At 42.9% G+C, this 14,345-nt stretch overlaps 1 protein-coding gene across 2 annotated transcripts; it reads right to left on the bottom strand.

The window, feature by feature from the left end:
- Positions 1-1,943: 1,943 nt before the first annotated feature.
- LOC125720447 (bromodomain-containing protein 4-like) lies at positions 1,944-6,105 on the bottom strand. 2 transcript variants are annotated; one of them, XM_048995899.1, is made up of 6 exons: positions 5,972-6,105; positions 4,557-4,776; positions 4,334-4,439; positions 3,746-4,025; positions 3,305-3,508; positions 1,944-2,284 (listed from the first exon to the last, which is right to left on the bottom strand). In XM_048995899.1, the coding sequence occupies exons 1-5, from the start codon at positions 6,035-6,037 to the stop codon at positions 3,488-3,490; spliced, it is 693 nt and encodes a 230-aa protein (XP_048851856.1). In that variant the 5' UTR covers positions 6,038-6,105; the 3' UTR covers positions 1,944-2,284; positions 3,305-3,487. The 2 variants fall into 2 exon arrangements, 1 of the variants encoding a protein (XP_048851856.1); XR_007385460.1 differs by lacking the exon at positions 5,972-6,105 and having other exon boundaries at positions 4,334-4,425; positions 4,557-5,106.
- Positions 6,106-14,345: the final 8,240 nt, after the last annotated feature.

Genomic DNA, 14,345 nt, shown 5'->3' with positions numbered 1-14,345 from the left:
CATGTGCTGAACAGCTTGCAGGAGTCTTTACAGACATTTTCAACTTGTCCCTTGCCCAGGCAGCAGTACCAGCGTGCTTCAAGACCACCTCCATAGTGCCAGTGCTGAAACACTCATCACCGAAGTGCCTGAACGAATACCGCCCTGTGGTACTCAAACCCATAGTTATGAAGTGCTTTGAGCAACTGGTCCTGGTATACCTCAAGAAATGCTTGCCCCCCCCACACTGGAGCCTCACCAATTTGCCTATCGAAGCAATAGGAGTACAGAGGATGCTGTATCCACACCTGGACAACAAGAATACTTATGTAGGAATGCTGTTTGTTGATTTCAGCTCAGCTTTTAATACTGTCATTCCCTCCAAGTTGGTAACTAAACTTATGGATCTTGGAATCAGCAACTCTATCTGTAACTGGATCATGGACTTTCTGACAAACAGACCCGAGCATGTTAGGTCAGGCCATAAGTGCTCTACCACCATCACACTCAACACTGGCACTCCACAGGGCTGTGTGATGAGCCTGTTGCTCTACTCCCTTTCCACCTATGACTGCAGCAGACCTATGTATGGACCCAACTCCATCATCAAGTTTGCAGATGACACCACGGTGATCGGTCTCATCAGTGACAACGATGAGTCTGACTACAGGGAAGAGGTAAAACACCTAGCTGTATGGTGCGCTGACAATGACCTGCTCCTGAATACCAGCAAAACCAAGGAGCCCATTGTGGACTTCAGAAAGGAGAAGGGAGACACCCACAACCCCATCCACATCAATGGCTTGGCTGTTGAACGGGTTTCCTGCTTCAAACACCTGGGGACCCACATCTCAGAGAACCTGTCCTGGTCAACCAACATCTTTATTTATAAAGGATTAATTGCGAAAAGTAGCTACAGACAAAAACTTAATTACTTACCAACTATAGATTGCTCTATAAAAGTCAGAACACCTCCCACCAGTTTAACTTCAAAGACATTAAAATGCTTTTTATGGTGAAGCAGCAAAAGCAGTAAAATTGGATTAATAGCAGCAGGAAATGAATACAGTTATGATAGGGCTACAGCCACTGTGTATCAGCATGATGTCAAATAGAAACACTAACAGCTGAGGAATATAAATGCCGTTTACCGTAAATCACTAATGCAGACCAACTTTTCACTATTTGTATGGAGACAGATCATCTTTGGCTTCCAGACAGTTCTTCAGTTTTTGTTTGTGCCCATATTTCACTTCCATGGACCTTGTAGAATTATTATTATATGACATTATGTGTTGTCATGCCCTGCTCGTCGGCTCCTCCTGTGTGCCACGCCCCCTGCCTACCCACGTGTGTTTCCCGGATTGTACCCAGCTGTGTCCGTTTGCTTTCAATCAGTCTTGTGCATTTAAGTCCTGGTCTCCCCAGTTTTCCTTGTCTGTCATTGATGTCAGTCGATGTTCGTGCCCTCGTCTGTGAGAATAAACCCCCGTTTTCCCGTATACTGTTGCCTGCCTGCTCCTTCTGCACGATCACCGCTCTCTGCTCGCGATCGTTGCCGTCTCCCGTGACAATGTGTAGTATAAAAATATTAAATGCGTTCAAAAAAATAAAAGGCCGGTTCGAGTATCTTTCATCTTATCTGCTATTCACAAACTGTGCTGCACGTACTTCTCTCCCTGCCTCCCTCCTGCTCTGTACCTGGACATGTAGTCACCTCCACCAGTCTCTGCTATTAACCTGGAGCACTATGAGGCATTGCAGTATGATCCCCGTCTGAATGATCATATGGTTGGTTGTACACACATCGTTCCTGCACATGCTGCAGAGATCCTAACATTCTGCCCTGTATTAAGGTGGAATTAAGTTCACTTAAAACAGCTAGCACAGACACAAGATTGACCAACACATCACTGTAAGTGGCCAGTAACAAGGCAATACACACAAAAAACATGAAAAAAATATGATGAAAATATATAAATATATTTGGTCACAGGAATCAAAACAGTACATCAGTCAAAAAGTAAATGAATTAGGTAACCTGCAAATTCAACAACAGTGCAGAAAGAAATTAACACAATACTCACACTTACTAATTATACAAACAATGAAAAATTAACCAGAACTGGCATAACGCTCTGTGATGCATGTCAGTTAGATGCGTTGTAGTCAGCAGGTTGAACTTCCTGTGTACTGCAACATCTCAAGCTTCCCCTATCTGCTGCCAGGCTGAACCAGCGGATTGCATGCTTATAGACGTCATGCTCAGTAGAAGCACGGGACATTGCATGCTTTCTTACAGAATCTATAATCACAAAAACAGATTTTAATTTAAATGTTCATCATCCACCATCACAACCGCAATTGTTAATATTGTAATAGGATGCACATTATGCAGAAAAAGACAATATTAGTGGTGATATTATCATATGTGGGGCGGCATGGTGGTGCAGTGGTTAGCACTGTTTCTGGGACCCAGGTTCGAGTCTCCGCCTGGGTAACATGTGTGCGGAGTTTGCATGTTCTCCCCATGTCGTAGTGGGGTTTCCTCCAGGTACTCCGGTTTCCCCCCACAGTCCAAAAACATGCTAAGGCTAATTGGAGTTGCTAAATTGCCCATAGGTGTGCATGTGTGAGTGACTGGTGAGTGAGTGTGCCCTGCGATGGGCTGGCCCCCCATTCCGGGTTGTTCCGTGCCTCGTGCCCATTGCTTCCAGGATAGGCTCTGGACCCCCCACGACCCAGTAGGATAAGCGGGTTGGAAAATGGATGGATGGGATGGATTATCATATGCAGAAAATCATATCTGCCGGCTGACTGGCTTTTCTCCAGTATGATTTCTCAAGTCTTTTCAGATCTTATAACTGCATCAGCTATACAAGTTTTTATTGACACCGTTCAATAAGAACTTGCTCATTTCCACAAATTGTACATAAGTTTTATTCACTTCTTTTTATTCTAAGCCCTATTAAGTGCAAACAGTAAACGCAAATCACAATCAAAAAGTTACCGCCCAGATTTTCCACAACAGAAAATCTGGGATTTGTGTAAGATGAGTTGCAAAGGTGCCCTGCGATGGGCTGGCCCCCCATCCTGGGTTGTTCCCTGCCTCGTGCCCATTGCTTCCGGGATAGGCTCCGGACCCCCCGCGACCCAGTAGGATAAGCGGTTTGGAAAATGGATGGATGGATGGATAAGCAAGGCCTAATTGCTGAGGGAAAATATTTTAATACCTTAAAATGTAAAGGATTTTAATAGCATTATTATTGAGCATTAGAATCTCATTACGTAAAGTTAGACTTCAATGAAAAGAAAAAAAACTCACCAAACTCTGCTTCAGTTGAGAATGTGCAGGATCTTTGAGCCATTCCTCAAAACGTTCCACTTCCTCCATTGATGCCAATGGAAACTGTACTGGGACAGGCATTTCCTGGCCAGTTGAGTTTAGCCTGCTGGTTAGATAATTCAACTAGCTGCTCTTGCTGGTGTTTTATATACTCCAGTAAGCTTATAATTTGGACTTCGGCAGCTGTTAGGAGGAATGTTAGAAAATATAAATCAACTTCAGTCCGACTTGGACAACACACTGAAGCAGATAGGAACAGTAAGGTTTTTTTTTTTACCATAGGCCAAAAAGGAGTACAAGTTAAGACAGTACATACCAAGTATAGGAACATACAACAGTTGTATATGGGTTATATAATCAAAAAAAGTAAACAATCAAATGTTTAATTCAAATCCCATAGCCATTTGAGATATTACTCACCAGAGCAGGAATGGTGCTTGTGTCATATCTTCCCCCTGGCCAGTTGGGTGTGGGCACCCGGCTTGCAGAAGGGGTTTGCTGTTCTGTTGGTCTTCTACATTCTGTCTGCAGCGGTGGAGTGGGTGGAGGAGGGACAACTGTGCTACTACTTGGCACATGGAAAGGTGGTGGTGGGACAGCAGGAGCTGGTGGCTGTGGTGGGGGTTTGGGTCGACCCCTGGCTCTCTTTCTTTGATGATCTTCTTCCCCAGTGTCATCATCCGAATCTCCAAACAAATGACTATAAATTGGAGAGGAAAAATAACCAGTCGTCATCATTATCTCCTAAAATAATTACACTGCAATATTTTAATGAGTAATTTCTTCATTTGTATTTAAGCACATTTTAATATTCTATAAAAATCTGAAATTGTCATCAGCCAAAGTGCAGCTAAATTTTTTTTATCCTAAGCTATTCAATAATCAATGTATACTCTGATTGTGCACGTCTGCACTGCACTGCACTGCACTCCATTACAGTTGTCTTAGCACGTGTGTTTCAAAGAGTTACAGTAGAATTTACAGGAAAATATAAAACAAGATACTAACATCGCCTTTGGCTTTCTCTTGGGTCGAATTTCCTCTTCTTCCTGCAAATCTGACGTGCTGCATGACAGCGACTTATTCAAGCGCTGTTGCGCCTCGAAGTACGGATCTAAAAACAGGTAAAGAAAAGAACATTTCAGACATACAATGGGACAGAATGCAGTCATAACAAGGCAAATATATATAACAAATGTAAGCAAGTGTCAAAATACCAGAATTAGCTTACCACATGATTTGAGCATTCTGACATCATACGTTTCCCAGTCAAAGCAATTTAAACCTTTTTCAAAAAACTCTCCACTGACATGTCCAAGGTCACCCTCTGTTATCTGACAGTCAGTCAACTTTGTGGAGTCATCCGTAATCTGTTGAAGTAATTTTTCTACATCTACAAGGGTCCTCCATCTTAAGGTGGAGCTGGAGACAGGCCCAGTCTTTCTATTCACCTAAAACAAATTTTTCAGAAACACAAGAGAGAAACTGCAGCCAGTGAGGTGTGGAAAAGGGATCACCATTTGTATTTTTCTTGCATTTTTCCAAAGATATAAATACAGATGAGGAATTTGTGGGGTCATGCTTTCCAGGTGGTTTTATTTTTCCTGTTATCATACTGGATTCACTTAAACTAAATTAAATGATGCACGACAGATTTTCAAATTAGGAGAACCAGGCAGTTCACTGGAAAATTGACATTTTAGCGTCAACATTGTCCGTCCGAACAAACAAATCTAAATCTACCAACAAATGTGCCCAAGATTGAATTAAAATAACTGACCACTGTAGCCAAGTCATCTCGCCTCACTATTAAACACTAATTTGAGCAGTATTTTGTCAATCAATCTTTAACTCAAATATACATAAATTAACCGGGCTTGCTACGATCATACATTACAAAGCTAAAAACAGCAAACAGACTGGTATATATTCACCCACTTTTCACCAGCAGAGAGCCTTCAGGTGTGCATGGACTGTACTGACTGGGATGTGTTGAGGACTGCTACCAAAAGCCTGGATGAGTACACAGAGGCTGTAACATCCTACATCAGCTTCTGTGACAACTGCTGTGTACCATCACGCACCAGGGTGAGTTACAGCAATGACAAGCCCTGGTTCACAGCTAAGCTCAGACAGCTAAGGTTGCAGAAGGAAGATACATTCAAAAGTGGGAACAAAGACTGGTACAGGAAGCTGGGGAACAGGTCTTGCAAGGCAGTGAGAAATGCTACACAACTGTACTCTGAGAAACTCCAACACCAGTTCTCAGCCAGCGACTCTGCGTCTGTCTAAAAAGGGCTCAGACAGACTAACAACTACAAACCCACAGCCCCCCACTCTGTCAACGACCCACGCCTTGCAAATCAATTGAATGACTTCTACTGCAGCTTTGATAGACAACTGGACAGTACACATATCATCCCCCACAACTCATCTCACTGACTACAGACCACTACTGCTAGTGTGGCATCTTTGAAACCTCACACCTAATCTCTTCATATTCAAGAGAGGGATGCTTACAAGGTCTTCAAGAAGCTGAAACCCCGCAAAGCTGCAGGTCCAGACTCCATCTCTCTATTCACTTTGAAACACTGCACTGAATACTGTAGCTGACTCCTGTGTTCACAGAAATCTTCAACACCTCACCTGGTCGCAAACGCTTTCAGACTCTCCCTTCTGGCAGAAGGATGCGGTCCACTGGAACCAAAACATCACGCCGTAGGAACAGTTTCTTCCCCACCGCAGCCCACTGCATCAACAAGACCAGGAACACTCTCTCCAATACTGCTTCCTCATTCCTAGTATGCACTCTCTTAAATATGCAAGCTACACTGCTACATCATATATTCCATATTTTTCTATTTATGGTAGCACCTGTATATATACACACACACCTTTATCTTTCAATGTATGGCACCAACCAGCAAAGCAAATTCCTTGTATATCTGAATGTGCTTGTATGGAAGCAAATCTGTCTCATCACAATTTGAATTTATGTGCCACTGATATTCTAACATTGAATATTTATGCATTGGAAATATGGAGATTTTTTTTTGCCTCTGAATTACAATTCCATAATGCAGTTTCACTGCTATTTTTCCATGTTCACAAATTCATGATAAAACAAATTCAGGGTGTAAAGATACAAATTACAAAAAACATTTCATGTTGCTCCAATTCGATGGTCCAAATTCAAATGAAAAAATACAATGTTGTTTATTTATTTTTTTTAACTGGAACCGCCTCCAACTTTGCCCTTATTGGCTGAAGAGTTTAGTGCATGACGCCAACGGAAACTATGCGCATGACTTCTGTATCCCAGGGGCATCCGGGATGACATCGATTATCTGGTCACCCTACTTCAGCTGGGATAGACTCCAAGCTTTAACAAAATCACTGGGAAACACCTTCGATTGTACAACGGTGACTTTTAGTGCTACCTGTTGAAATGAGAGACAATACCTGTACCTGAAATATTGATTCAGGGTGTTATAGAAAGAGATGGAGAGAATATTTATAATGGATAAAAAAAGGTTTCTCAACTAGTACTATACATGTCAAAATATTTTTTTGTACCACTCAACACAATTGATTTCAAACATGGACTAAAAACAGTGGAAAAGGTAAAACAGTGGGAACCAGTTTTCAGCACTGGATGGTCAGTCTTGAGGGCCACGTCATATGTGGGGGGATCCAGCCCACCTCCTTAACAGGGCTTGCTGCATTATTTCCCACATTCTACAACTTTAATCTCCAATTCCTGTAAGAGGCAGCATGCACAGTCAAATTTATCCAAAGCTTTGAAACTTGTATTTTTTAAAATCTTTTTTGATGACTTGCTGTTGCACATCTATGCATTTGCTACCCTTTATTGGTGTTGTTAATCTGAGTTACACAATTAGATTTTTACACAGTGTCGTATTTCTGGTGCTTTGTTGGAATAAACCCTGCGAGAGGCACCAAGGTTGGACGGGGCAAAGTCTTATCAAAGAAATCTGGCCAAATCACCAACCAAAAGGCAGCGACGCTCAATCCACATGTATCCACTGTGCTGAGGAGACTCGCAGACATTGAGTAGGACTTCATTTAAAATGGTGAGCTTACTCAGTGCCAATACTCACATATATTTATCAAAACACCAGCGTGTCTCATTCCTCTAACTGTTTCTCCCTCCCGGTCTCCCCTCCTTCTCCTGCTGTCCCTTACAGAGTGAAAAGTCTGAACCCCTCTTCTATTCCCTCACTCATTTTTTTATTCTCACAATCATTCTCCTCCTCATGACATCTGTAATTCTCACGCTGTACATTCTTTCTGTTATTCTATGTGTTAAAGTATTTGTGATCTCTTTCAGAAACTACACACACTGTACAACAGCTTGAATGTTTCAGGCTGGGATGTTTTGTCTGGCTGAGGGGTGAGTTCAGGTCTTTCTGCTCATAGCCCACATTATGATGAGAGTAAAGGAGGGGCACACATGCTTAATTATTTTGGATATGAATTATGTATAAGTTGAAATGAAAGTTATTATGGAACTCTTTTCTTCACTCACAGAGAACATTTAGTTTGTGCTCTGTGCTTGTAGGCAGCTTTGGACAGATTTTGGGGCAACCACTGAGGTCTATTACTGCCTTAACTATAGTGCCTTTAATAATATCTAGCATGACTTTTTTATATGTATATAACCTGCGAAGTCAAAATTAATTTAGGGTAAAAAAAAACTTTAAATGCATGTAAAAATACAAACTAAAAATTGCATTAAAACACATCAGTCAACTTTAAGATACAGTAAAAGAAAAAACAGCTATATAATGTATTTTTCAGTTAACTGTAAAATACAAAAACAAGTTCGTACTGCATTTATCATTAACATTACAAAACCGTAAATTTTTGTAGCAGTAACCGTTACTTTTACAGTAACATAACGGCAACTCTGCTGCCGGTTGTTTACTGTTTATAGAAGAAAAAACGAAAAAAATGCAGTGTAGTAATTTCTTTCATGATATAAAAATGATAAGCATTTTGTTTTATTGCTTTATTGCGTCATTACAAAAATATCCAATGAAGCCTTGTTTCCCTTCGTCCCATCGTTTTCGCAGTTATTTTTGACGGAATGTCGGGTGTAACATTCGTTTTGCTTGTGAAGCTGGTTCGGTTTCGATTTCGTTTCCTGCATCTGTTCTCGATTTTTGAAGAAGTCCATAGGCTCTGAAGTATCCTGGGTGCTCAGACAACAGACGCCTGGTCCCCGCCGCCTGCCTCATACCCAAACGAAGGTAGGCTGAGTGAATATTGAAGTGTTTTTGATTGATTATAATTTTTGATTATTAAAAACTAAAAGTTATTAAAACTAAAAACAAATGGGCGAATATATTAATATTAAATATATAATGTTTTATCGATCAAAATATAACTAAGTTCATATCACTTTCTTATAATTTGTTTTCTTTCTTTCAAGGCTTATTCCCCTTAGGAATCCTTTTAAACCGATTAAGAACATAAAATATGACCACAAATTCAGTGCACTACAATACAATACAATTCTAGAATATTTAGATTTATACATATATTTATATCAAGTTTTTCATTGTTATGTAAATGTGACCGGATAAGGTACTATGGGGGGGGGGGGGGGGGGGGTATCAACTGCTCTCAGTTGTATCAACTGCTCTCTGTCCTGTGTTAGTTTAATTTATCAAGAAACCAAAACGTTCCCAAACCAGTCCTTATGATAGACTCTAACCAGTCTTAGGCATAACCAACCCACAGCCACAATTAACAATGTTTGTTTGTTTGGAATTTAGGTTCTGCCCCTGTCCAGAAATGTGTTTGTTTTATTGTGTGTACCGAACTGAGAACGATGTATTGAATGCGTACAATGTACCGTTAATTCCTTTTGGCAGAACAGCTGCACTCATCAAACAAAAGGAATATGACCCCCCTTTTCAGCCCCCTGCTTTTTAACTCAGATTAAAGGAAGTTAGCTTCCCTTTCAGCCTTAGCGATGCCTTGCTAAATAAAGAAGTGTTGGCAAATAATGTAACCAGCTCCACCTCTGTGGTGTGGAAACGGTATCGCGTGAGTCGTCACATGAGACTGAACAAACAAATTGTGTGGGGAAGAAACTGTTCCTCTGCCTGCTGGTGTCACAGCGGAGCCTCATGACAACCCAGGCTTTTTGGGTTTTGGCCATTAAAAGCACTTTTAAAGAGATACCAGGGATATTTAATAATAATACAGTTGTGTATCTATTGCACTATATGGATACAAGTCTTGGGACACCTGGCCATTAAACCTACAGGAACTTTTGCATCCCATTATAAATACATAGGCACCAATATGGAGCTGGTCCCCCCACTGCAGCTATAACAGCTGCCACTCTTCTGAGAAGGTTTTCCACAAGATTTTACAGTGTGTCGGTGAGTTTTTGCCCATTCATCCAGAAGAGCATTTGTGAGGTCAGGCACTGATGTTGTATGTAAAGACGTGGCTCACTGTCTCTGTTGGAGTTCATCACAACGGTGTTTTTACACCAGACCGCATGGCTGGGTGCTTGATTTTATGCACCTGTGGCACTGGGTCTGAATGAAACACCTAAACTCAATGATTATGAGGTGTGTCCCAGTACTTTATATCGTAAGTGTATATAATTTAGATCACTCAGCCGTACAAGTGAGTGAATGCTTTGACCCTTTACCCATGTGTACCTTTCGTGCCCAATCCCAGGAAGCACAGGGCACAAAGCAAGAGATGGAATGTCAATAAAAAGAATGAATTGTTGAGAGAAAAGGAAAAAAAGGACAAAAGTTGAAACAAAAATCCAATCAGCAGCAAGGATGACAGCAGAAGTTGTAAGAAGTCGTGTTCTCATCTCCCCAGTATGTCTGCTGGGGGGATGGGGGGGGGGGGGGGGCTTACGTTGGCCTCGCCGCTGCTGACAGTTTTGGTGCAGTGACAGATCATGCTTGTTTTCTTAAACATTTCTTCGTTTATTTTTGTTAAACTAATTTTCTGGTTGTTTTTTCTTAGGTCTAACTGCTCAGCCTAATTTCCTGTCTGTCCAGATTTACCATGGGAATTCACAGTCCATCCAGAAAGGTCCCGACTCTAAACTCAGTTCAGGATTTAAGTGGCGTGACGTTTGGGCACAAATTCCCCAGACATGGCCTGAAGCTTCTACACTGGCTGGCAAATGAATGGATTGAGTTCAACAGTGAGAGACTGATGCTGGCCATGACAGATCCCAGAACCAGAGAGTTTGGGTTCCACATCTTCCACAACAATGAAAACATCCTACCACTGTTGTTTGGAGACCAGAGCTGTTACTTTATGGTGGGGAACCTGCATGCCGATGGCGCTGAAGATCTTCCCTTCATGGAAGCCGACACAGGAAGTGATGAAAGCAACACCGACCGAATCATTGTGCGAATGGATTCAAGTGATGTGATTGGTGAGGTTTATATCACAGAACACACCCCTTACCATAACAGCTTCTGTTGCGATTCTACATACCGCATCAGCAGAGGCCTGATCCTGCATTTACAAAATTTGGAGGAGAGTGACTTCCTCCAGCGGGCTGGGTACATCCCGAGAAAGTATGAGTTTCCTAGATCAGAGAGTAGGGAAACCACTGTTAAAATGCAGAGAAAGAATGAATCTCCTAGATCAGAGAGTAGGGAAACCACTGTTAAAATGCAGGGGGGCGAGAGCTTCCCAAGGAGGAGCCAGTCCAGCAGCAACATTTGTAATTGTGTTATACTGTGAACGAGTGGCAGCTGGCAGCTAAAAGAAACTGAGAAAGATCATTAAGCCAGGAGGGGGGAGGGGTTGTGGGTTTATGAAATCTGAAGATAAAATTTCAGAATCATTCATTGGACCAACGACAATTGTTTATCCTGATTTGTAAAGGTTTGGCATGTCATGTTGTGCTTTAGCCAATAAGAAATTACAGTGATTTCTCTGAGAAGACCAGGAAGGACCCTTCCATTCTGAGGAAGCTCAGCTTTTACCCCGTCTGAGCCGAGGCACCACTTCAGACAAACTGGCTGTTCCATCTGGCCGCTAGGTGTCACTGTTTACAATATAGCCATTTATTTGAGAGTATTACTGAGAGAAAATGTTTTTAAACCATTTTTTGCTTCTCTTTTTTGTATCTGAAGTCTGCTTCCATAATAAAAATCGATGTTTTATTTCATATGCTATCACAGACTTTTTATTCTGTTTTATTCTGCTCACATATGTTGATTGTTACGTGCAAATGCGATGTGGATCTGTTTTTGTACCTTCGTCCCCCCTGCCCTCTTTTTTGCCAGATCAGTCAAGAACAGGATCGATGCTCCTGGCCCGATCCACGTGAAATACAGGACAACCCATCACTGGAGCTCCAGAGATCACATGGAAGAAGACCTGACCAATCCTGAGTGGTCTCTTCTTGATGGGAGGGGCCTAACTTTTAAAAAGCTGGCTTTTCTTACATTATGTAAGCCTTCCATGTACACTAACACGTAGGTTCCCTCTTCGTATAAACACACTAGGTTAGAGGGCGAGTGCCTCCTCTTGGTTTGGGTAGGTAGGTCTAGTGTGTTCATAATGTTGCACTTCTGGTCATTAAATTGTTTTATCAGGTTCCTACTTTGATGGAAGATGCTGCATAGATCTTGCTCCTATACCGCTTACATTTGTACCTGCACATTCATTGGAAACTCAGTGTAGATGCACCTAGTCGTCTCCTCGACATGTATGTATGCAATGTGCTATTTGCTTCACTTGTACATCAGTTTGAAAAAAAGTGTCTGTGAAATAAAAATAAATCTGCGTATTGTAAAGAATTGGGTGTCTTCAGCAAAGACTCAAATCAGCTAACTTAGACCTGTGCTGCTCGGCGTAACGGCATAAGTCACCGCTGGTGGTCTGCTCCATCTGATTAGCCAGTGATGGGCAAAGTGAGCGTTCAAAGCTCACACGGGAGGGGTGAAGCGCTGCCGGTGCCTGCCGCTTTAACCCAGCTCACACTGCTGTATCTCAGCTCACACTACTCTAATCCAGCTCACACCGCTCTAACCCAGTTCACACTGCTGAATCTCAGCTCACACTGCTCTAACCCAGCTCACACTACTCTAACCCAGCTCACACTGCTGTATCTCAGCTCACACTACTCTAATCCAACTCACACTGCTCTAACCCAGCTCACACTGGTGAATCTCAGTTCACACTGCTCTAATCCAGCTTACACTGCTCTAACCCAGCTCACACTGCTGAATCTCAGCTCACACTGCTCTAATCCAGCTCACACTGCTGAATCTCAGCTCACACTGCTCTAACCCAGCTCACACTGCTGTATCTCAGCTCACACTACTCTAATCCAGCTCACACTGCTCTAACCCAGCTCACACTGCTGAATCTCAGCTCACACTGCTCTAATCCAGCTCACACTGCTCTAACCTAGCTCACACTGCTTTATGTCAGCTCATTCTCTAACCCAGTGTCATGACTGACATGGCACTGAGCAGGAAAGCAGGAGAAGGAGATTAGGACTGGAGTAAAAAGAGTTTTAATTGGCACATGAAGGGGCAAAAGAGACAGGAATGCTGAAAACTGAAGGAGATTAGGAATCTGGAGAACTGGTGCCAGAGGAACAACCTCCTTCTAAACGTCAGTAAGACAAAGGAGTTGATAGTGGACTTCAGCACTAAGCAGGAGAGGAACTACCAGACCCCCGTCATCAACGAGAGCCCAGTGGAGAGAGTGGACAGCTTCAAATACCTCGGTGTTCACATCACGCAGGACCTGTCATGGTCCTGTCACATCAACACCGTGGTGAAAAAGGCCCGACAGCGTCTCTACCACCTCAGACGCTTGAGAGACTTCCGACTGCCCTCCAAGGTGCTCAGGAACTTTTACTCCTGCACCATAGAGAGTATGCTGACAGGAAACATCTCAACCTGGTTCGAGAACAGCACCATGCAGGACAGACGAGCTCTACAGAGGGTTGTGCAATCAGCTGAGCGCACCATCCTAACCGAGCTCCCTGACCTGCACTCAATCTACAGCAGGCGGTGCTGGACCAAGGCCAGGAAGATCGCGAAGGACCTCAGCCATCCCAACAATAGACTGTTCTCTCTGTTGAAGTCAGGAAACCGATTCCGCTCCCTGAAGGGCAACACAGAGAGACTGAGGAGGAGCTTCTTCCCGCAGGCGATACGGTCTCTTAATCACACCACCACACAGTACTGACCCACACATATGGTTTTTACACACACTCTGGACATTCTGGACATTCGTTTACACTAGTGGCCACTGCACAACTACACTTCGTGGTCATCAAATCACTCTATCACAAAGTCACTTTAAATAAATCAGTTCTTAAGCATATTTGCACAGCACTATGCCACAGGGGGTTTGGTCAAGCGGGGTGTGACACCCAGGTCACACTGCTCTAACCCAGCTCACACCACTGTAACCCAACTGACACTGCTGAATTTCAGCTCACACCACTGTAACCCAACTCACACTGCTGTATTCCAGCTCACACTGCTCTAATCTAGCTCACACTGATGTATTCCAGCTCACACTGCTCAAATCCAGCTCATGCTGCTCTAACCCAGCTGGTTTTGGATAATGAAAGGTTGTAAATGTGCCTCTGACTGACTGAGGGCACACAGTGCTCCCCTCCCTCTAATGGCCAAAAGAGAGAATACCCTCACTGGCTTTCCTGAGAATCCTGACAACAGGAAGCTGGGTGAGTTGCAGAAATGGTGATTTGGCTGGAAGTGATTGGCTGACTGAGCCCTGCCTTTGTCTTCCTGCATACTTTCTATACCCGTGCTCTGACTTCCGAGTCCAGCCCATCACTGTAATGTTTGTGAAACCCGGTGGAACAGAGGTAGTCTCATCAACTCCTGAGTTAGGTAACTTGCTGCTCTCTTGGTGTCTGTCGGTGTTGTGGTGGCACGGCTGTTGTACCACTGTGTCTGTGTCGCACGTTTCGCTGTGAGGTGAGTAGAGATTTGTAATTAATTTTTTA

This window comes from Brienomyrus brachyistius, chromosome 25, assembly GCF_023856365.1.
Source record: "Brienomyrus brachyistius isolate T26 chromosome 25, BBRACH_0.4, whole genome shotgun sequence".
NCBI classification, from domain to species: domain Eukaryota; kingdom Metazoa; phylum Chordata; class Actinopteri; order Osteoglossiformes; family Mormyridae; genus Brienomyrus; species Brienomyrus brachyistius.
Note: the sequence above shows the minus strand (reverse complement) of the source record. Positions and strands in the feature narration are given on the sequence as shown.